This window comes from Carassius gibelio, chromosome B20, assembly GCF_023724105.1.
Source record: "Carassius gibelio isolate Cgi1373 ecotype wild population from Czech Republic chromosome B20, carGib1.2-hapl.c, whole genome shotgun sequence".
Taxonomy (NCBI): Eukaryota; Metazoa; Chordata; class Actinopteri; order Cypriniformes; family Cyprinidae; genus Carassius; species Carassius gibelio.
The window spans coordinates 15,646,349-15,669,002 of NC_068415.1; the positions used below are offsets into that span (position 1 = coordinate 15,646,349).

Consider the following 22,654-nt stretch of genomic DNA (forward strand, 5'->3'; position numbering starts at 1 on the left):
TATACAGTATTGTTCAAAATAATAGCAGTACAATGTGGCTAACCAGAATAATCAAGGTTTTTCGTATATTTTTTTTATTGCTACGTGGCAAACAAGTTACCAGTAGTTTCAGTAGATTCTCAGAAAACAAATGAGACCCAGCATTCATGATATGCACGCTCTTAAGGCTGTGCAATTGGGCAATTAGTTGAATTAGTTGAAAGGGGTGTGTTCAAAAAAATAGCAGTGTGGCATTCAATCACTGAGGTCATCAATTTTGTGAAGAAACAGGTGTGAATCAGGTGGCCCCTATTTAAGGATGAAGCCAACACTTGTTGAACATGCATTTGAAAGCTGAGGAAAATGGGTCGTTCAAGACATTGTTCAGAAGAACAGCGTACTTTGATTAAAAAGTTGATCAGAGAGGGGAAAACCTATAAAGAGGTGCAAAAAATGATAGGCTGTTCAGCTAAAATGATCTCCAATGCCTTAAAATGGAGCGCAAAACCAGAGAGACGTGGAAGAAAACGGAAGACAACCATCAAAATGGATAGAAGAATAACCAGAATGGCAAAGGCTCAGCCAATGATCACCTCCAGGATGATCAAAGACAGTCTGGAGTTACCTGTAAGTACTGTGACAGTTAGAAGACGTCTGTGTGAAGCTAATCTATTTTCAAGAATCCCCCGCAAAGTCCCTCTGTTAAAAAAAAGGCATGTGCAGAAGAGGTTACAATTTGCCAAAGAACACATCAACTGGCCTAAAGAGAAATGGAGGAACATTTTGTGGACTGATGAGAGTAAAATTGTTCTTTTTGGGTCCAAGGGCCACAGGCAGTTTGTGAGACGACCCCCAAACTCTGAATTCAAGCCACAGTACACAGTGAAGACAGTGAAGCATGGAGGTGCAAGCATCATGATATGGGCATGTTTCTCCTACTATGGTGTTGGGCCTATTTATCGCATACCAGGGATCATGGATCAGTTTGCATATGTTAAAATACTTGAAGAGGTCATGTTGCCCTATGCCGAAGAGGACATGCCCTTGAAATGGTTGTTTCAACAAGACAATGACCCAAAACACACTAGTAAACGGGCAAAGTCTTGGTTCCAAACCAACAAAATTAATGTTATGGAGTGGCCAGCCCAATCTCCAGACCTTAATCCAATTGAGAACTTGTGGGGTGATATCAAAAATGCTGTTTCTGAAGCAAAACCAAGAAATGTGAATGAATTGTGGAATGTTGTTAAAGAATCATGGAGTGGAATAACAGCTGAGAGGTGCCACAAGTTGGTTGACTCCATGCCACCCAGATGTCAAGCAGTTTTAAAAAACTGTGGTCATACAACTAAATATTAGTTTAGTGATTCACAGGATTGCTAAATCCCAGAAAAAAAAAAAATGTTTGTACAAAATAGTTTTGAGTTTGTACAGTCAAAGGTAGACACTGCTATTTTTTTGAACACACCCCTTTCAACTAATTGCCCAATTGCACAGCCTTAAGAGCGTGCATATCATGAATGCTGGGTCTCATTTGTTTTCTGACAATCTACTGAACCTACTGGTAACTTGTTTGCCACGTAGCAATAAAAAATATACTAAAAACCTTGATTATTCTGGTTAGTCACATTGTACTGCTATTATTTTGAACAATACTGTATATGCAATATAAATTCAAAGGAGTTAAATGGTTTAAAATAATCCATATATTCTCATAATTGTGATTAAAGCAAACTGTGTAATGTTTTTATAATGTATCATATATTAAAGACTACAGTAAAACTTTACATCATCAGGTCAAGAGATCTGATCTTTTTTTTTTCTTCTTGTGGCATAACTTTCATTCAAAAATACAAGACGTTTATGCTATATTAAAGCACTGTTGATACAATCCTTTTCAAACAACATCTAAGAACAGATGCAATAAGGTTGCTAATTTATTTCATTTAGGCAATTTACCATTAAAACATTTACTAAACCAGCCATTGTTATGGCTTCCAACAGCGCTGGTCTACTCTTCTTCTTCGGGTTTTTCTGATCTCACAAAAGTACTTTTACTTCTACAACCCAAGTACAATTACACCACCAGAGACATCTAAACCCAACACTACAGTATTGAGAGTGATGTGAAACATGACTCCAGGCTTCTGTCCCATTAGAGCCCATTGCTTATGGAAGGAAACCATAACAAACTCACTGCATCATCATAAAACATTCACACCAGATGAAGCCACGAGAAACCCATTGTCCATTGGCCAGCCAGCAGTCAGCCGAGAACAGGAGAGCGGTTACCATTGGCTGCTTCCTGTCTGTAGCATCTTGACTGGAAGCACAAGTTCCTGTATCGATCCAGAGTCGTCCTCACCCCTGGCAGAGGAAGGGGGATTATTTTGTTTTATCGGTAATACGATATGATGAAAAGACTTACCACACACACACAGACCAGCGCCTTTAGTACTAAATACCAGCACACAGCGGTTTTCTTGAGCACATCGTTATAAAATGCTTTAATAAATAGTTGGATTTATTTCTAAGAACAAACATAAATTCCACTAAATGAACCAAATAACTTCTTTTCAGAGCAATTCTTCTGTACAAAAAAAAAAATATATATAATAATAATAATAAAATTACAGCTTAAAAAACAAAGCAAAGCAAAAAAAACTCTCCTCCAGCTCCCTTCCATAACGGACATTGAGCTTAACTTGCTTATTTATATGTGTGTTTACTTGCATTTGATTGTGAACCAGTTTTTTTCAGGAACAGTTTTAAACGTTTCTCATCTTCCCATAAGCCAAAATCAAAATATTTTTACATCATGATGAAAGAAATCAAATCATAGCCAGGTGTTTCCGAGGTTATCCATTTCTTTGAGCCGGTACCTCAAGTACAAATGCTTGACAACATTATTGTTCCCTTCATGAAGTTTCGAGCCAACCGAACAAACAAACAAACGAGGAGAAAACATCATCTTGACATATCAGCATCTTTACAAGAAACAAGCAGCATGGTTTTTTGATCAGCAAGAAAGGACAGGTGTGGAAAGGGAATAGGGGTCTTTAAGGAGGCGAACACACACGCCACAGTACAGCACACGATCGTATAGATGTCCAGAGAAAACAAAACCAACAACATAAGAGGATGATCTTGGATTATATTTTTGTTCTGACTGTGGGACGCTGTATACATCTTACAAAAACCTGCCATATCAGCTGGCATAAATAAAAGGAATGGTGTAAAAAAAAAAAAATGATTATCATAATATTTAAATCATAATTATAATTAAAAAAAAAAGTTGCTTAAGTTACTAAATTCAAATATACACAGCGACTCCTTTATTATATACACATATTTACAGATCTCTTGTCTTTGTTGAATACCTTGATGGTGATATGGGAGCTGCTCTTAAGACCAGCCTCTCCTCTTAGTCGTGAACTATCGGGTCAGGGGACCCTGAAACCGAGGGGCTTGTCCGAAGGCACTTGCGACCGACTCAAAATACTGCAATCCGTTTTTTTAAGGAGCGTTCAGCCAAGACGACAAAGGACAGAAAAAAAAACAAGGCCACTTTATAGGCACTGTAGCCCTCCTCATGGACGACGAGCTCGTAAGGCAGGCGTGGAAGGAGAACAGATGAACGGTTGAAGGGGGATCCCCCGAAGACAGCGTCCTCCGCCCCCCGCACGTGGGCTGCACCGAAATTGGGCCACTCGAAACAAAACCAAAAGCACAACCATTTGTAAACAACAACGTAAAAGTCTTTATACGGTTTCTCTCACGAGTTCCTTAGTCCTGCTCCTAATCCAGCAGTTTTTTTTTCACTCCGAAAACAAAGCTAGGCTTCTCACCGCCTCCTTATAAAGAAAGAGAATTTGCTTTCTCTGTACATAAAAAAAGGGAACGAAAGAAATTTGCCACTTTATCAGCCTCAAAAGAAGTCAAAAATAAAAATAACACATGGGGAAAACTCAGTCTTTGTTTCTGAGATGGCCTTGGTCTCCTTGTCCTGCTCGTCGGAGCTCATACGCAGTGTTCTTTGTGCTCTTGGCCGGTGCTGGCGTTATTGACATTTTTACAGTTGTTGTCCTTTGGGCTGAAGCCTGTCCAGTAGGGTGCTTTGAGGGAAGGGCTGCTGCTGCCGCTGCTCCGCATGGTGCAGATCAGCCCGTTCTTGGCCCGCGCTGCAGGTTTAGAGTACTTTTGGATGGGGAACTTGCCCTCCTCTTCCACCAGCTCCAGCTCTTCCTCCTCCATCTCCTCCTCGTCCTCCCCGCTTGTGCAGGTCCGATCTGGGGAGCCCATGAGCTTGGTGCGCTCGTACTGTGCGTCCCGGTTGTCCTTGTGCTGTGGCCGTGTCACAGGCCTCAGGGGTTCCCACTGGTTGTTGACGCTCTCCTCCACAGGCACGCGCTCCCGCCTCTCGCGCTCTTTTCGCCGTTTACGGGTCCACCACACGCAGACAATGACGCAGAAGACCCAGAGTATGCACAGGACGACGCACAACACTGGCACCAGGTAGTCTGCATGGAAAGAGAATAGAGTCAGAAAATCGCAAATCTAGGATTCATGCCAAAAAATTATTAACAAAAAGGCATGTATGATGAAAAAAACATGTATTAGTTAGTGGCCGAATTTATCAGTGAAGGTCATTAGTGGATATTTTGATTGGCCAGCATTTGATATTTAATTGTGGACACTCATTCCACCAAATTGTTTAAATATATTATTCGAGACAAAATAGTGTGTATATATTAATAACATAAAATGGTGCAAATATATGATATACATATTAGAGATGTCATATGATTATATCACATTCCAAAATAAAATACTTTGTTTACATAATGTGTTTGCATTGTATATATTTATTATGCATATAAATACACAAGCATGTATATATTTCAGAAAAAACATGTCGTTTATATATTATATATATTTTTATATAAATTATACTAATATAAATATATACATGTAAATATTTTCTAAATATATACTGTACTTGTGTGTATTTATATATAAATATACACTGTACACACACATATATTTAAGCAACATAATATAATATTATATAATAAACACACCATTTTGTATTCACAATAATAAATATAATATACACTCTAAAATTTTTTTTTAAGATTCAGAAGGCACTTTTTTATTTATATATTTATATATATATATATATATATATATATATATATATATATATATATATATATATATATATATATTTATTTATTTATTTTTTTTATTTTTTTTACACATTTATAATTTCCTTAACCAAAAAATCATTAAGTTTGTCCCATCATTCTCGTTAATGTATTGCTGTGGCGTGACAGATGACTGTGGAGGAGTTAAATGACTGTCACACAGGTTTATGGCCTCCTGCCCACAACTTCTGGATCCTCTCAGTACCCTTCCTCCTGTGACTCACAAAGACATTTAAGCTGCACTAATTGGTGGAGACGGGGAATTGACTTCCAAAGCTTTAGCCTTGAGGCCAGTTGGCCCCTGCTCTACTCACCCACTGGCTGTGACACCACTTGCATTTCCACTTTGACCTCGATGACGGCAAGCATGACGGTGCTGTTGTGCCGCTTGGACAGCGTGCTGACTATGGTACTAGCAGCCTCCTGGATCTGACTGTGGTTCGGCTGCTCGTCCTGCTGGAATGACTGCAGGAGAAATAGCAGGGATTTAAAATATATTAGATTGCATTCCAAAGATTCCAAGTAAAACCACTTACAAATGAACGATCTATAATTATTTACTGTAAGTGTGAGGTTTTGGGGTGTTGCCGCGATGAGACTTAACTATCCTGTTTTTGCAGGAATAATCTTCTACATTCAAGTTTATTTCTTGTAAACCAAAATATTTGGTTGTGGTCGAACCAGTGGAACCAATGGATGGTTATACCACACCACAACTTAAATTATTGCATTGTATTAGGTTACAGACCCCCCAAAAATGAACATTTTAATACAAGAACAAAAAGAGACGTGTAATCGATCTATGACAAACAATACACAGAATAAAATAACTAAATGAGAGCAATCTTTATCTATATAGCAGTAGACTCATTCGTTTCAACTCTATTCTGTTTTCAACACGCAAAAACCTGCAGCTGTTCAAAGTTCCATTTTAATGAGTCAGGCCAGTTAAACACGGCCCTTCAGTTAGTGACTTGTTACAACACTGCAGGGATTTAGTGTAATCTGATCGAGAATAAAGGATGCCTTGGTAGGTAACCACTATTTGTAAGTTACCTCCGTAAGGCAAAATGTTTAATTGAACGCAGGAAACGCCGCTTCAAATTACACAAAACTTGCCTGGCAGCACAAAGATATTCATTTTCATGTCATTACCCAAGTATGTCTTTTTTTATGTTATTTCAAGGATTATTTCAAGATTATTTGGTTGTGCAACATTTCATTGTCTAAAGACAAAAGTGTATATCTTCAGGCTATGTTTCCAGCGCCCGGTTCCAGCGCTCTCCGTGTGGGTGGAGGGAATGCTGCAATGCAGTACGGCCCGCTGCTGGTCAGTCAACTGAATCTCATTACAACATAATGGGCTGGTTTGAAGAGGAGGCCGGTTGACATTGCTTTGGGCGTCTAAACTGTGCTCGACTCGGTAAGGAAATCAAATTTGCATCCATTAACAGATCTGTGCAATGAGTTTCCAGGACCCCCATGGTTTTGACTTTCTATTCCACTGATAATAGATCTTAGGGGCCCACACAACACTGCTGTGTAAATGGTACAGGCGTACAAAGGACTCATGAATTTAAAATGTGCAGGCGCAGAAAGCTCTCCTTAGGGTCTTCAAAATGTACTTACGATGGCCACCTCTACTGCATCTTGGTTTTTGTAGGAGAGGTCACAGAGAACCAACAGCGTGTGATCTTTGGCCAGGTTCCGTGTGGCAGGCATATACCTCAGCTCTGAGCAGACGTTCTCCACAGTCGTTCCCTGGAAGATACAGTGCATTCTTAGAGGAATGTTTCAGGAAAAAACACACGGGGATTATATTGTAATTACAGCACGTTAGGAGAAGGATTAAAAAAGGTATGGTACCATATAACATTACCATGTGATTTTGGACATGGTGGCCTGGTAATATAACATTTTTGGGCACAGACAGATTTTTTTTAAATGTATCTCATAGACTATGGCAATGGTATGGTATGACCATAGTTTTGCCATGGTAACACGACAGGGTTTTTGTGTAATGGAAGAAAACATCTAATTTAAGGTGAATACTTACTGTGGGTAATTTGTCCCTGTTGAATATTAGGGTGATGCGAGCACAGCTCTTGTCCAGATAGACTGAGTTGGGCTCACATTTTGTTTGGATGGTTGGGGTGTAATCAAGGCTTGAACAAAACCCCCACTGGTGACAAGGGGGACAGAGGCACGTCAGGAAGTTGTGCTCCAGGCATTCATGACCTCCTGAACAGGAGTGAAGCTCTCTCCCAGGCGTCCCTGGCAACAGGCACGGCTGCCGGCCACACACCACCTGAGGAGAAAAAAGTGTCATGATCACATCAATTTAGTTCTAGAAATAAAAAGAGAAAAAAAGACTTGTTTTTGACATGCTTTGACATTCAGACACTTACCTTGGTACACTCCACTTTGCCATTGACACATTGACAAGTGTTGCATTCTTCCTCCCAACGGCTGCCATGCGGGAACTGAAGTCCAGAATAGTGACACGTCTTCCCAATGCCAATGACTGCGGCACAACACAAACACAAACACCGTAAGACTGGGGCCAATTCTAATTTAGGAGCAGATCCCCTTCCTGTCTGGAATGATTTAAGTCACATGATGCCAGGCCAATGCTCCTACAAACGATGTCGTCTGCCTTTCATGTTGTTCACTCCTTAGGAACCAGAATTCCTGTTTAGAGGCCTTTGATCCACATCTATTCGCTTTTAGCTCATCTATATGCTAGTGTGGCAAATTACCATATGATAACATATACAGTGTTTATTTTCCAGAAAAAAAGACTTATCCTGCACTAGAGTGATTGTTGTCCAATCAAATGCTCTCTAGAGACAGAATGTCTCACCTGCTTCCGACTAACATGTAGAAATAATGCTCATGGCTGTGAAGTAAATAAACCATTCAGAAATTTTTGAGGCTCTCACTAAGTAAAGCACATGATTTTATAGGGTCTTCAAGTTCCAATTCTCAATATCAGCAAGCTGAGAGTTAAAAAGAGATTGACTGTCTTAATGATTAAACGATAACTCTTACACTCTTGGCATTGAGATCCGGTGCGACCGAGTGGGCAAACACATCGGAAGCCATTGATCTCATCCACACAGGTGGCACCGTATGCACAGGGCGACGACTGGCACTCATCAATGTCTGGTGAAGCAGAGAGAACATGCATCAGCATCAGTACGCCTACTGACCAGGGAAAAGCTTAAACTGTGATTTGAAATCAATACATAAAGTGTCAGGATTGATGGCGTTCCCATGGCTGCACCACAGAAAATGAGGCCGGGGAAATGCATGGAATCCTTAAAAAGTAAGTCAGAGCCATCAATGGACACAAGAGACACAAGGAGAGGAATTTTTTCACTGGTTGAATAATTTATCTCCTCTGTCTGTTTGTGATCCATGGCTAACCTTTGACCCCTGAGGAGGTCAAAGGCCACGGGATGCTTGGTAATCCACCAACACCCCCTTTCTATACATCCCTATTCTTTCCTCCTCGAGATACTCACTGATTCGACAGTCTGGTCCAGCGAATCCAGGGGCGCATTCACAGCGGAACCAGTTCACCCCGTCCACGCAGATTCCTCCATTGTAGCTGCAAGGAGACGCAAGGACAATGAGGTTATCAGGCCAAAGAGACACCTTCGCCCCAGTGATTGACATAATACTTCAAATATACATGCATAGAAGTGGAAGAAGGGGGAAGAGTAGAGTGAAAGAGAGATGGACGAAGAGGGATGTGGGACCTTTCAGATGCAAATCCCCACAGTGGCTCCTTGCTGGGATCCCCACCCCCTACTCCCGCCCCACCTCCCAAATCCCTTGCTCCCAGGTCAGCGATGAAGAAAGGCAGGAGGACAGAGCAGGCTGGGAGAAAAAAAGCCTGTCCTTCCCCTCCTCCCTTCACTGCTGGGGGTGCTCTTTTACGGCGATCAGCTCCATTGTGGTCCCCATTAAAACCAGCCCAGGGTCTCCTGAGCTGTCGGATTTAGGGGTGATTTAGGGACATCTTCTCCAGTCTTTACAACCAGCATCCCCCCTCGAACCCTTCCCCTCGGTGCATCCGCTCACAGAGAATAGGGGTTAGCGGGGCAGGAACAACAGGGTGGAATAGGGCAGAAAGCCACATTAGAAGGGTTATTCCTAGCCGTCTATGTTGTACAGGGAAAGGGAGGGTCGCCCCAAACAGGGGGCACAACAGATCTACCAGTGTCCCGGGGCAGAATAGAGTAAATAAGAATGGGGGACAATTGCAGAGCCACATAGGTCTTCTTACCAGGGGTGAGGGTTGCAGTCGTTGATGTCTGCAAGGAATCAAAAGAGAGGAAGAGGGTGTCAATATGAGACATTTGCGCATCTATCATATGTAATTTAACACTTTTGTGGATTTTGATGTTTGCTTTCAGTGGTATGCAGACATGCACTGGCAGCTAAATTATGAATGGCGGAATTCACTCACTCTGAGCACAGGTGGGCCCCTCCCAGCCATCTTTACAGATGCAGGTGAACGTGTCACCACCACCCACGCATGTTCCTCCATTCAGGCAGGGGCTGGACGCACAAGTACTGTTCTTTGCTGAAGTAGAAAGACGAAATGGAAAAGTTACAGCAAGTTAGCAAGTGATTCTGTAGACTAGTCTGTAATAAATTAGTGTCATCCAGGGGCCAAAAGCTAGGGGGTCTGAAGAAACTGTCAGGATATGTTACTAAACAAACTAGGATTAGGGTTTGGCTTAGGGTTCCTTACATTTACATTTATTCATTTAGCAGACGCTTTTATCCAAAGCGACTTACAAATGAGGACAGTGGAAGCAATCAAAAACAACAAAAAGATCAATGATATATAAGTGCTGTAACAAGTCTCAGTTAGGTTGACACAGTACACGTAGCATGGGCTTTTAAATAATATAATAAATAAAAAGATAGAATAAAAAATAAAAGTTAAAAAATGTAACTAAATGAAAAGAAAATAGAATACAAAAAGATTAGAAAGGTATTTCGATTTAAAAAAAAAATAGAATTAGAATACTGAGTGTTAAAGTTAGAGGGTCAAATAAAGATGTAAGAGATGGGTTTCGAAGATGGCTAAGGACTCAGCTGCTCGGATTGAGTTGGGGAGGTCATTCCACCAGGAGGGAACATTTAATTTTAAAGTCTGTAAAAGAGACTTTGTGCTTCTTTGGGACGGCACAACCAAGCGATGTTCACTTGCAGAACGCAAGCTTCTAGACGGCACATAAGTCTGAAGTAACTAATTTAGGTAAATGGGTGCTGAGCCAGTGGTAGTTTTGTAGGCAAACATCAATGCATTGAATTTTATGCGAGCAGCTATTGGTAGCCAGTGCAAATTAATAAACAGAGGTGTGACGTGTATTCTTTTTGGCTCATTAAAAATTTATCTTGCTGCCGCATTCTGGATTAATTGTAAAGGTTTTATAGAACTAGTTGGAAGACCTGCCAAGAGAGCATTGCAATAGTCAAGCCTCGACAGAACAAGAGCTTGAATAAGGAGTTTTACAGAATGTTCCGAAAGAAAGGGCCTGATCTTCTCAATGTTGAATAAAGCAAATCTGCAGGATCGGATAGTTTTAGCAATGTGGTCTGAGAAAGTCAGCTGATCATCAATCATAACTCCAAGGCTTCTAGCTGTTATGGTTGATGTGCCTAACTGGATGGTGAAACTGTGATGAAACGATGGGTTTGCTGGAATCTTTTGCAAGCAGTTCTTTCTTGGCAAGGTTGAGTTGAAGGTGATGGTTCATCATCCAGCAAGAAATGTCTGTTAGACAAGCTGAGATGCGAATAGCTACCGTCAGGTCATCGGGATGGAATGAGAGGTAGAGTTGAGTGTCATCAGCATAGCAGTGGTATGAAAAGCCATGTTTCTGAATGACAGAACCTAATGATGCCATGGAGACAGAGAAGAGAAGTGGTCCAAGAACGGAGCCCTGAGGCATTTCAGTAGTTAGATGCTGTGACTTGGACACCTCACCTCTCCAAGATACTTTGAAGGACCTAAGGTTACTTGCATGTAATTATGCATAATTCATTGTTATTGTAACAAGGACACCTTAAAATAAACTGTTACCAAGTGAAAGACCATTTATATAAGTGAAAGTGAAAAAGTGGAAGTGAAGTGAAGTTGGGGTTGCGGTGTCTTGCTCAAAGGTCTCACCTCAATCGTGGTATTGAAGGTGGAGAGAGCACATGCAACCTTCGTGTTACAAGTCTAACCCTCTATCCATTAGGCCATGACTGCCCCCAAACATATAAATTAAATCAGCAGCCACAATACAATAAAAAACGGACTATACAGTGTGTATAATGAGCTTTGAGAATGCAGGATTGCAAAACTGACTGAGAGTGATGAGAGGGACTGATCTGATTATATAATTTATAATGCTTCATGTAAGTTATGGGAGTTTGAGCTTATGTTTTTGGTTCAAAATGTCTAAGAAACCCAACTGTGAATAATGAGAGTATGAAAACTGGACTTTCACAGAGGTCTACTCACCTGTATTGCATGTACTTCCTCCCCATCCAGGAGGGCAGGCGCAGCGGAAAGTGTCTCCGTGGTCATAGCAGGTCCCTCCATTACTGCATGTGGTGGCATCACACTGACTTTCACCTAAAGACATGGTTTCAAATATCAGTCAGTTGACATATGCAGTTAAACTACATAATAGGAAAAGAGGATAATAAAACACAGAGAGGTAACTCACGTGAATGACAGGTCTTTCCTTTCCAGCCATTGGCACATTCACAGTAGAAGTCATTGACCAGATCCACACAGTGGCCGCCATTCTTACAGGGAGTCCGACTGCACTCGTTCACATCTGAGTGCAGAAACACAAGTGAAGAAGGTAAGATACTGAATGTAAACAGGATCAAGATGATGAGGAAGATGAAGATGGATACTCACTGAGGTCGCAGAGGTCTCCTTCCCAGCCGTCCGGACAGAAGCACTGGAAAGAGCTGATCCCGTCGATGCAGGTGCCTCCGTTTCGACACGGATTACTCACGCAGTCGTTTACATCTGGATAGTCGATTTAAAAAACCTCCATGAACGTCAACATTTTTGAACAAAATATACATAGACAATGGGGTTTAAAAACCACACAAACCAGATCGATCATGTGAACTTTATACAGATGGTCAGGTGGATTTTTTTTCAATATAATTTTTTTTTTTTTTTTTTTTTTAGCTTAGTTGGCTTCGTGGCCAATTATGACAAATTTGTTTTCAAATATACTATGCAACTAAGGAATAAAATTATTAAATCAATAATTATGACTACCAATAAAAATTACCTAACATTTTGTCTTAATTTTCAATTTCGATGGGGGATGCTAGTTGTAAAAAATTGGAAAAGTTTGGCTTAAAATTGTTCTACAGCACAAGAATCTGCTAAAATAGCTTCAAATGTAATGTCAATAACCCATCTTTTTTATAAGGATAAACTAAAATAACTGAAAAGCAAACAAACAAGAATGAACAGGCATCAGATGAATATGATTAAAAAAGGAAAAATGGTAAAACAGTAAAGATGACTCACTCTCGTGGCAGTATGTTCCTGTAAAGCCGCGGTCACAGGTGCAGGTGAAGTTGCCGCCCGGCTGGCTGATACAGCGGCCACGAGGACCACACACATTAGAGTTGATGTGTCTCACACCCCCATCTGAGCTGTTACTCGCCACAGCAATCGTACAACTGTCAATGACTGGAAATGAGAGAACAAGACAAGTGAGAATAAAGATCAGATGGCTGCTAAGCTGGACTATTGTGCACTATAGTACAGAAATAGGTCATCTTTAACTATTTCATCTCGGTCGGCAGCAGAACAGGAAGGGCAGTACCTTGGCAAGGGGTTGTCCTGCAGTGGTCCTTGCGATTTTCACAGGTCTTGCCCTCGTAGTCTTCAGGACAGGCGCAGTAGAAGTCACCCGGCAGGCTGTAGCACCACGCCTTGTTCTGACAGGGGTTCGGTTCACAGGTGTTTGGGTGAGACAAACTCTCCACCTTCAAATGAGACCGGGATCTTGAGTTAGACCGGTCTTCTTAAACCATAGTGATAAACAGTCAGCTAAGCTGTAGACGGCTTCCATAAGCCTACAGCTAAAGGAGACAGCACCATTACACTCACACGAAAGACCAATCACAACAAACTGTGCAGCTAAATTTAGACTTCCTTCCGCTCTTACAGAACATATTTAACTAGGACGTGAAACACTTTTGCACATCTAGTTCTACTTCTACCTTGACTTGACCTTGTTCTGGTAAATATTCTTAGAAATTAATGCAATCGTTCACACAGAAACTCATAACTCTTAGTATATTCTTTTAATATGTTAACATATTAAATATAAACGCTACATAATTTTATATAAATTGTAACAAAAAATTCTTTAAATGGCTCTGTTATGACCAATGGATTTTCAAACATGCCATCTAATTATTTCATATGAGCTTAATTATAAAATTAGTAAATCAATAATAATTACTATGAATACTAAAACTATTTAAACACACACATTATATTATACACAAAAATAAATATACATATTTTACACATTTTAAGTATGCTGTGTCAAATTATCTATGGGCCAAAAGGTATTATTATTATTATTAATTTATTTTTTATATAACCAATTTAAATTGACAAATACAAATACAATAATATTTTTTAGTGAACACTTAAAATAAAGTTATTTTAAATGAACACTTCACAATATTAATGTTTTACTGTATTTTTGATCAAATAAATGCTGACTTTGGTTAGCATAAGATAATTATTTTCGAAAACATAAAAATAAAATAGAAACTCACTACAAACACCTGTTCCAATCACGTGTATTGTTGTAAGTTTCTGCAGCTTTGACCCCTTCAATATTCCAACTTCCCATAATTTTTTTTTTTTTTTTTTTTTTTTTTTTTTTACAAATGGCTTCCAGGGAGACGAACCTTTGTTGAAATGTAAACAACGTACACATTATACCAGCTGCCATGTAAGGTGTTAGTTCATACTATATCCCTTTTCTCCCGAGCTCTAAGACTGCTCAATTTATTTTATTAGGGATATACATGGCATGTATATATGTATATGTATATTATGTATATACTGGAGCTGAACGCCTGCAAACGTATTCACAGTCAGTTATGTAAACGGACCGTCTTCAAATCAGACTTTATCAAGATACATTAAACTGCTAGAGCGGACACATGTAAGAGATAATCAAGCATCTGTACTAGATACGAAGAAGAAAACCAAGTTGGATGTGTTTTATACAGTGGTATGTTGGTAGTCAAAACCGGTCAACATATAATTTTAAAATGTGCATCTGAAGCGTACTAGATCTCAGATCTAAACTAAAACAGATCTCAGAAGATTTTATATAGTTGTTTGAGAATTTTACTGCGTCTAGAAGTAGTATGTCACAGATTTTTTATAATGACTTAGTTGATTTAGGTTCTTTAAACAAATCTGATCCCATATAAGGGCATATTAGATGTCAATATTGTACCAAAGCTTTATATGTAGCCTCATGTGCACCTGCACTGAAAACAGCTCCACCAGATCAAAAGTTCCCTAGTATAGTCTCACTTCTCCAAGAGACTGCAGACGGTATGGTTTAATCTGAGCTCATGGCACGCCAGGCATGAATATAACGTGAAAATCAAGGCCTTCTCTTTCCCGGGCTGATTGTGGGCAGGCAGCCAGGAGGGCAAGAGAAGAGTTGCCTCATTCACTACAATTTATTTTTAGTCTACACAGTAAAATGAGACTGGCTCAGGACCAGCTTCCAGCACCTCTATGGAAGTCCATCTTTAGCCTGCCACTAGACTTAAACTGGCTCCAGACCAGTAATAATGGTCATATGAAGAAAAATAAATACTCCAGCCCTCCACCCAAACCCTACTCTTGTTACCCTGGCGCACCTGTGGCAGAATAACAAGCTTGATCTGCCTTACATCAAGGCTTTAAACATGCATACATGCAACAGCAGGGGTGCCGACCAATTTAGCCATGCCGAACGAGATTGTGAGCAAAGCATGAATGGAAAAGTGACCATCTGTAGTACTAAATGTCATCGATTAATCAAAAATGAGCCCCAATGTTTACATTAAATGTTTACAAACTAACAGATGCATTCTGACTAAACCTGAATTGTAATTTCATGTCTGCTTGACCTACTATTTGTTAAAAAAAATAAATAAATAAAAAAAAATAATAATAAAAAAATAAAACGGAAAAAGGCAAAGGCAAAAAATTTAATTAGAGCACAAACAAAACCAAACAAAACAATAAACAATACAATAAAAAACATCTGGGCATTAAAAAAAAAAATAAATACATCTGGGCACACAACAAAAACATCTAGGCACCACAAAACTAAATAAATACAACACACAAAAACAAAATGAAAATATTTGTGCATAAAACAACAACGCATAATAAAAAACATATGGCATAAAACCAAACAAAAATTAAAACATCTAGGCACCACAAAGCAAAGCAAAACCAAACACAAAACGAATAATACTATCATGCTGAAAAATACTGACAAAAAAAGTTCATTGTAAAAAGCAGTTTTGCACTATGGCAATGTCTTTAATGCTATAAACAGTAAAGATTCTCACCTCACAGAGCATCCCTGCATAGTTTGTTGGGCATTCACAAACAAAGCTGTCCAGAATAACATGGCAGCGGCCGCCGTTTTGACAAGGACCACTGGCACATTTGTTCCTCGAGACTTCACAGTGTAAGCCCACAAAACCTGGAGGACACTGACAGTGGTAACCTCCATGAACCAGCTCCTGCACAGACACAAATACAATGACACTTAATATAAATAACACATTTAATTGATACTCTATAGTTAACCAAGTAAAGGCTATACCTTGCATGTTGCTCCATTCTGGCACTGTCCATGGCATCCATTGAGATCTGCAGTCATGGGCAAAGTAAATGAAGCAATTAATCAATGGCTAAGTGGAAGAAATCAGCACAGCGGTTAGGGGCAGCTGAAGACATGCAATTAACTCAAATTAGATGAGCTTGGTGAGTGTGCTGAAGATGGAAATGTTAGTACAATCAACACAAACGTGAGGCACAACCAATAACCCAGCATGCAACAGTAGCTGTATCACAAGACAAAATATACAGTGTGGAGAGCCCAGCAGAATATCAAGTGTCCAAAGAGAAAACCCTGATCGCAACTATAGTGTATGCTGTTAAAGATGGAGGAAAGGAGAGGAGAGGAGCATGAGGAGATACTGACTGATGTCACAGTTCTGTCCAGCCCATCCTTGAAAGCAGTCACAGTGATATCCACCAATCATGTTTTTGCAAGAGTGAGCATTTACACAAGGCTTCCCCATACATTCATTTGCATCTGTGAAAGTGAGGGAAAGAGAGAGTTGGGAGATTTTGTAGACAGTTGGTAGATTGAGAGATTGAAGAGAAGGAGATGGGAAGTGTAGAGTAGCAGGAGAGGGGCAGAGAAATCTGAGATCTCGTTGTGTAACCCCACCACCATTAAGCCCATTGAACAGGCTGCTGGCTTGAAACTCTAACAGTCCCAAGGATGCCAGTCTGCTTGACTTCCTGATCAATTACCATTACACAGCCAAAAAAAGAAAAAAGAAAAGAAAAGAAAAAACACAACAAAAACAACCTTTATCAGTATATTTGTCTTATTCTATGAGAAAAAATTTCTAATTTCTAAACATCTGTAAAACATCATAATTTTCCTTACGATATTAAGACTTGTATTCAAAAGATGTATTTTAAATGTCCCTATTGCATTATAATATAATATAATATAATATAATATAATATAATATAATATAATATAATATTAACATAAATAGAAAATATACAAAATAATTATTTTCTTAAATGTTCTTCTTAAACAGATCTTATTTTAATGAAGTTTTAAAAAATTTACTGAAAAAAAAAAACCCCAAAACAAAACAAGAAAAAGATATTTTTTTGCAATATATATGAAGGTTCCACTCAAAATCACCCCTCTTCTGCTCATCTCTCCTCTATTAGCCTACAGCAGGTGACCAGCCATTTCAGGGGGCTATGACTCTTTTGACTTTGCCATGAAAAAAAACTAGCGCTTATTAGGTGTTTAAATATTTATCAGGGGCCCCTAGTGAGGTGCGCTCTGCTCCCCTGCACACCTGTCCTCCAGGAAACACGACTCCCCATCATGCTCAGGCCTGGCTCTTGTGAGTGAAACCCAAGCTGGAGGCTAAGGTTCGATGCGTAAGAGGAGCAGCCCGACTCCTGTTCCCACCCCATGCTTGTTTACAGGTCACAATCCACTTCCTTTCACATTCATCACTTCCCCTGATGAGGGCTACACACTATTGTGAGCAAAAGGATGATGGAAACTCCTGTGGCGCCTACAATGCCATCTGATCTAGTCTTGGATCCAGGTCTAAGGCTGGCCCTCCTTGTTACATATACATATACATATATGGGTGTCTTACAGTCAACAAGGATCAGGTTGCCACTATTACAAGTTCTTCATGCAGTCTAATCAAATCACTTGTTTCAATTCTTGCTTTGTCTAAAACACATGCAGGCTTGTCAAGTGCATGCAATTTAAATCTAACGCACCATATTCAACCATTCGGATGCATAATGGTTCATATTTTTCAACAAATGGCAAAGCAAAAATGAATAATATGATATGAGTGGAAGGTCCATTAAACAGTGTAAATTAAAAACTCAAATGCTGCAGTTCAAAACACGACTGCAAAGCAGGAGGTTCTCAATCTTACCGATTTGACAGGTCTTCCCAACCCACTGAGGAGGGCATACACACTCGAAGCCATTTTCCAGGTCGACACATGTTCCGCCTTGTGCACACGGGCTGGAGGCACATTCATCCATGTCTGCAAAATCAACACAAAATCATGTTTCATTCTGCAGATATGAAACAAACACCTGAAATTGTGCTTTAAAATGACACGCTGGGAGACCGTTTGCATTAAAAAAAAGCTATTAAATATTATGGGATGTTTTCAGTTTCATGCATATAAACATTCAAACTGGCCAATTTTACACCCAGCATGTGTGTGCAGGCTATTCACCGCCCACCACACGCACACACACACACTGCAGATACATTTCTAGAGAAAGAATCAGTTATATTGATAAAAAATTATAGAAAGTACGGCAAGCCATTATGATGTACACAGTGCAATGGAAACGTGTCAACATATCTGCTTTATTGTTTAGATTTCGCACAATTTTAAATGAAAATCCGTCATAAAGCAAAATGCATAGCATGCACTCCGAAAACAATAAATGTGAACAATTTAGATGATGAATTGGTTCATGTGTCAGAAAGTTAGGTCCCAGTTTGGTGCAATAATAAACAATTCAAATGATGTACAGTCACACGAGTGCAAGTATATGGATGTTTCATAATGGCTTCACACATGTCCAGTCATAAAAAAAAAAAGGCCATTATAATAATGTAACAGTAAACATGCATTTTTTGATTTGTCATTTTTATGTTGCTGTGTGCTGCACTTTTTTTCTTTCATATGTGCTTATATGGGCTCCTTATATCACTTGCTTCTCTGGTGTGCTTTTGAAGTTTCTAAGTGTCCTTTTTTGGAAAGACAAAATTTATCTTTAAAAAGCTTGCAGAAAATAAAGATTTTTGAGACCCTTTAATCTTTTGGTTTACTTTGCTGGATATAGCAAATAATGAAAAAATAAACATTTGAAACAAGATAAATGGTCTATACTTAATTTCATGGCGTGTGCGATTAATCAATTAAATCACAGAAAAAGGTGTGATTAATTAGATAAAATAAAATAATTGACTGAAAGCCCTAAATATAATATAATATAATATAATATAATATAATATAATATAATATAATATAATATAATATAATATAATGGTGGCTATGGAGAAAGGGCAGGAGAGAGAGTCATGGTGTTCATCAGAAAGAGCAAAGGCTTTTCTTTATGCAAGACAGTAACACGATTAGAGTTCGATATAATCCTGGTCGCCAGATTAGCTGCTATTAGAGCACAAATCGTTACAGTTTTAATAGGGACACAAAGTACGGAGCAGGAGCTATTTGAAATTTGGAAGAAAATAGGAGGAAACAAAAACAAGAGAAATTCCTCCCTCCTTTCTCCTCCCTTTAGTCTTATACATATATTGTGGTGAATGGGGTGGCGCAGGGTGTGTAAAAGGGTCAGACAGGCAAGTGAACAGGGAAGACGTGGAGGGAAAACCGATATGGGTGAAATGGTTGGGGGGAGGGGGGGGGGGTGTCCAAATTCCAGCAGGGGACCCTGCTGTTGCTATGACGATAGAAACACAGCCCCATATGTGGTGGATGAGACCGAGTAGGTAGGATGTGGAGCGAGCGATGAAGAGTGTGAGAAATACCAAAAATTCAAACACTGGGCCTCCAGGAGGTGAGAAACACATTTGCAACCGATCAAATACGAGCTCTGTGGTGCTAAAGTGGGATGCTTTGTGGAACAGGAGGGGTGGAAAAGGAAGGGCAGCCCATGCATGACACACTGTGTTCTCAATTTGTAAAGCCAAATGCTGGTTCAAAGTGAAGACAGATTATGCAAATCCCCCCTGTCTCAGTGATGGGTATCACCAGACTCTAATCCGGGACCCGTAAGAGCTCAGGCTATGCTCACCATGCAATGGGACCCTGCTGTGCTGCCAAAATTCAAGACCAGCTTCCCCTGCCATGCACCTGACATATCCCAGCATGACAAGCAGCCAAGCAGCACACTGGCAACAGCATCTGGACACATGTTGGGGAGGGGACGGGTGTCTGTGCTCTAGTCTAGGTCTGTAACTAGGTCTCCAGACGGAACAGACTGAGCCTGGAAAAAGACAGATGGGAAGGTGCACGGAAGGTTTACGCACCTTTAGCACAAGTGGGTCCCTCCCAGCCTGGGGGACACTGGCACTCAAACCCGCTCGGGACTTCATGACACGTGCCTCCGTTCGCACAGGGGTTGGAAACACATGCATGTTCAGCTGCAAAACACAACAGTGCATCATAAATACAGACAGAAAAGACACTGATAAAATGCCATGACTTTATGATTTGTTGCTCTATCCATTCATAGAATTTTTCATCTAATTATCAATTTATCAATCTATCCATTTATACATTTATAAATAAATCCGTTTATTAATCTATCCATTATTCCTTGCATTCTATTATCCATTAACTATCCATTAGTTCATCCATTTATCACTATCAGGCCCTCTTAAATTTTTCCATCCATCCATCACTCGATCCATTCATTAATCTATCTATCTATTTATTACCCATCCATCCATCCATCCAGCCAACCCAACATCAATTCATCCACCCATTTATTAGACTATTCATTCACCCATTTATTAGACTATTCATTCTTCCATTTATCCATCCATCCATGCCAAGACCACCAATTCAACCCAACATCCACCCATATTTTTTTATATTCGTGCATCTATCCATCCATCTATCTATTCATTCCTCTATATATTCATCATTTTCATCCAACCATCAATCCATCAAATTTTCAATTTAATTATCTATTTAGCAATCTTTCGATTTATATATACATTTATAAATCAATCAGTTTATCAATCTATCTCTTTACCCATCCATCTATTCATTTATCCATGCATTGAATTATCCATGTATTCCATCCTATCATCAGTCCATCATTTTTCTATTGATCCATCCATCTTTTTCCTATTCATCCACCCATCCATCCGCTCATCATTTTTTATATTTATCCATCCATATTTCCATCTTTTTTTATTAATTTATCCATACATCCATAGTTTTTCCTATTCATCCATCCATTTGTACAACATCACCTAATTAATTGCTCCATGCTCTTTTTTATTATTATTACTGAATCCTCCATTCATCTCTTACCTATTTCACAGTTCTTGCCCGAGTACCCTTCGGGACAGGCACAGTTATATTCATCTGGTTCAGAGTTCATGCAGGTCCCGCCGTTGACACAGGGATGGTGCGTGCCGCAGTAGTTCAGATCTGTAAAGCCACATTAAAAAAAATTAACTGGGGTACTTCCACGGGGAAAGAAATACTAACACTATATTCTGATTTTTATTTTTTTTAGCCTGCAAACATTTGCTCTTTAAATGAAAACAGTTGGCAGAAACTATTGCTGGGCTCCAAGCAGGCCTTGTAAGGCGAGGCTGTGCACATAAAAGCTGGTAAATAAATAAAGAGAACTGTAGGCACCTCTCAGCTTCTTCTCATTCCTAACCACCTTCCAGGATGCACACTGACCAACAGATCAGATATCAGAGCGCCACTCCAATCACAACCATAATATCCAGAGTGTGTGTTTGTACGTGCGTTGTCACAGCCTGTGCTAACACTGCAGCCAACAAACCAGCTCAGTGTAAGATGCTGTAATTCTATTTAACACCACGATATTAATTTGTTGCCCTGGCACCTCCACGGCTGGATGTTCACAGGCTTAATGTATTCATTCTGATCTACTGCTGACAATTTTTTGGGTCAATTCCAGGTTGACCTCGATTTTTTGAAAACTAACTAGGTCAAACCTTCAGTTTCAGCGCATTTAGGACCCTTACCTTTATTGCAGAGGAGGCCGCCCCAGTTCTTCTCGCAAGTGCACTGCCAGGGCATGACACAGGTCCCGTGCAAGCAGCCGGGGTACGGCAGACACTCGTCACAGAACTGGCCCTGCCAGCCGTAGTTGCACCTGAAAACCACATAAGGGTGTTAACACCTAAAGGACCGAAACACCATGACATCTTAATGACGGACAGGAACAAACATACAGCTGCACATCGCTTCGCTGATACCTAATCTTATATAAAGGCAACATTCCTTGCGACAAAGGTTAAGAAAACTTTCATGACCGTGCAGACAAGCACTCCCCCCTTTGGGCGGTATGGTTGCAGCCTGGGGGTGCAGAAGGAAATGCTGGACAGGGGTTAACTAATCATTGGTTTATAGCAGCACTCTGCTATTCCAAGGCCAGTGGTGCGCTCTCTCCATCCACCACCACACCCCTCACCCAGCTGTCTTGTCATTTCTGAGCAGGCTATTTTAAGACAGCTCTCCTCCATGGCCTAACTCCAGCTGCCAAGTGGAGAGACGCTGTCTGCATATCTCCACCTCAGTGTCTTGAAGAGAGAGAAACGACACAGACCTAACCCTTACCAGCCTTACAAATAAGTACTGTGGTGGTACCATACTGAATATCATTTTGAACATCAAAAGTGATAATATTTAACATTGAAATAATATGAATATTATTAATATTAACTTGTAGAAATTAATACTACCCAAGATTTATAAATTCTATAAATGAATTGTTTTGCATCGAATTGTTGTTAATGACACTAAATGTTACCAATTAAAAAGTATAATTATAC

At 39.8% G+C, this 22,654-nt stretch overlaps 1 protein-coding gene across 2 annotated transcripts in view; it reads right to left on the reverse strand.

Moving 5' to 3' along the window:
- Positions 1 to 1,898: 1,898 nt before the first annotated feature.
- LOC127983967 (protein jagged-2) overlaps positions 1,899 to 22,654 on the reverse strand; it is a 47,506-nt gene continuing 26,750 nt past the window's right edge. The window contains exons 6-26 of one of the 2 annotated variants that reach the window (XM_052586412.1): positions 21,845 to 21,975; positions 21,153 to 21,272; positions 20,138 to 20,251; positions 18,000 to 18,113; positions 16,484 to 16,597; positions 16,103 to 16,149; positions 15,843 to 16,019; positions 13,061 to 13,223; positions 12,760 to 12,924; positions 12,127 to 12,240; positions 11,927 to 12,040; positions 11,719 to 11,832; positions 9,664 to 9,780; positions 9,481 to 9,508; positions 8,714 to 8,799; positions 8,238 to 8,351; positions 7,595 to 7,710; positions 7,243 to 7,494; positions 6,816 to 6,947; positions 5,501 to 5,651; positions 1,899 to 4,499 (exon numbers count right to left, since the gene is read on the reverse strand). In XM_052586412.1, coding sequence (XP_052442372.1) covers positions 4,000 to 4,499; positions 5,501 to 5,651; positions 6,816 to 6,947; positions 7,243 to 7,494; positions 7,595 to 7,710; positions 8,238 to 8,351; positions 8,714 to 8,799; positions 9,481 to 9,508; positions 9,664 to 9,780; positions 11,719 to 11,832; positions 11,927 to 12,040; positions 12,127 to 12,240; positions 12,760 to 12,924; positions 13,061 to 13,223; positions 15,843 to 16,019; positions 16,103 to 16,149; positions 16,484 to 16,597; positions 18,000 to 18,113; positions 20,138 to 20,251; positions 21,153 to 21,272; positions 21,845 to 21,975 — 2,983 coding nt within the window. In that variant the 3' untranslated portion in view covers positions 1,899 to 3,999. The remainder of the gene's footprint in view (positions 4,500 to 5,500; positions 5,652 to 6,815; positions 6,948 to 7,242; positions 7,495 to 7,594; positions 7,711 to 8,237; positions 8,352 to 8,713; positions 8,800 to 9,480; positions 9,509 to 9,663; positions 9,781 to 11,718; positions 11,833 to 11,926; positions 12,041 to 12,126; positions 12,241 to 12,759; positions 12,925 to 13,060; positions 13,224 to 15,842; positions 16,020 to 16,102; positions 16,150 to 16,483; positions 16,598 to 17,999; positions 18,114 to 20,137; positions 20,252 to 21,152; positions 21,273 to 21,844; positions 21,976 to 22,654) is intronic. The other variant, XM_052586413.1, reaches the window with a different exon arrangement.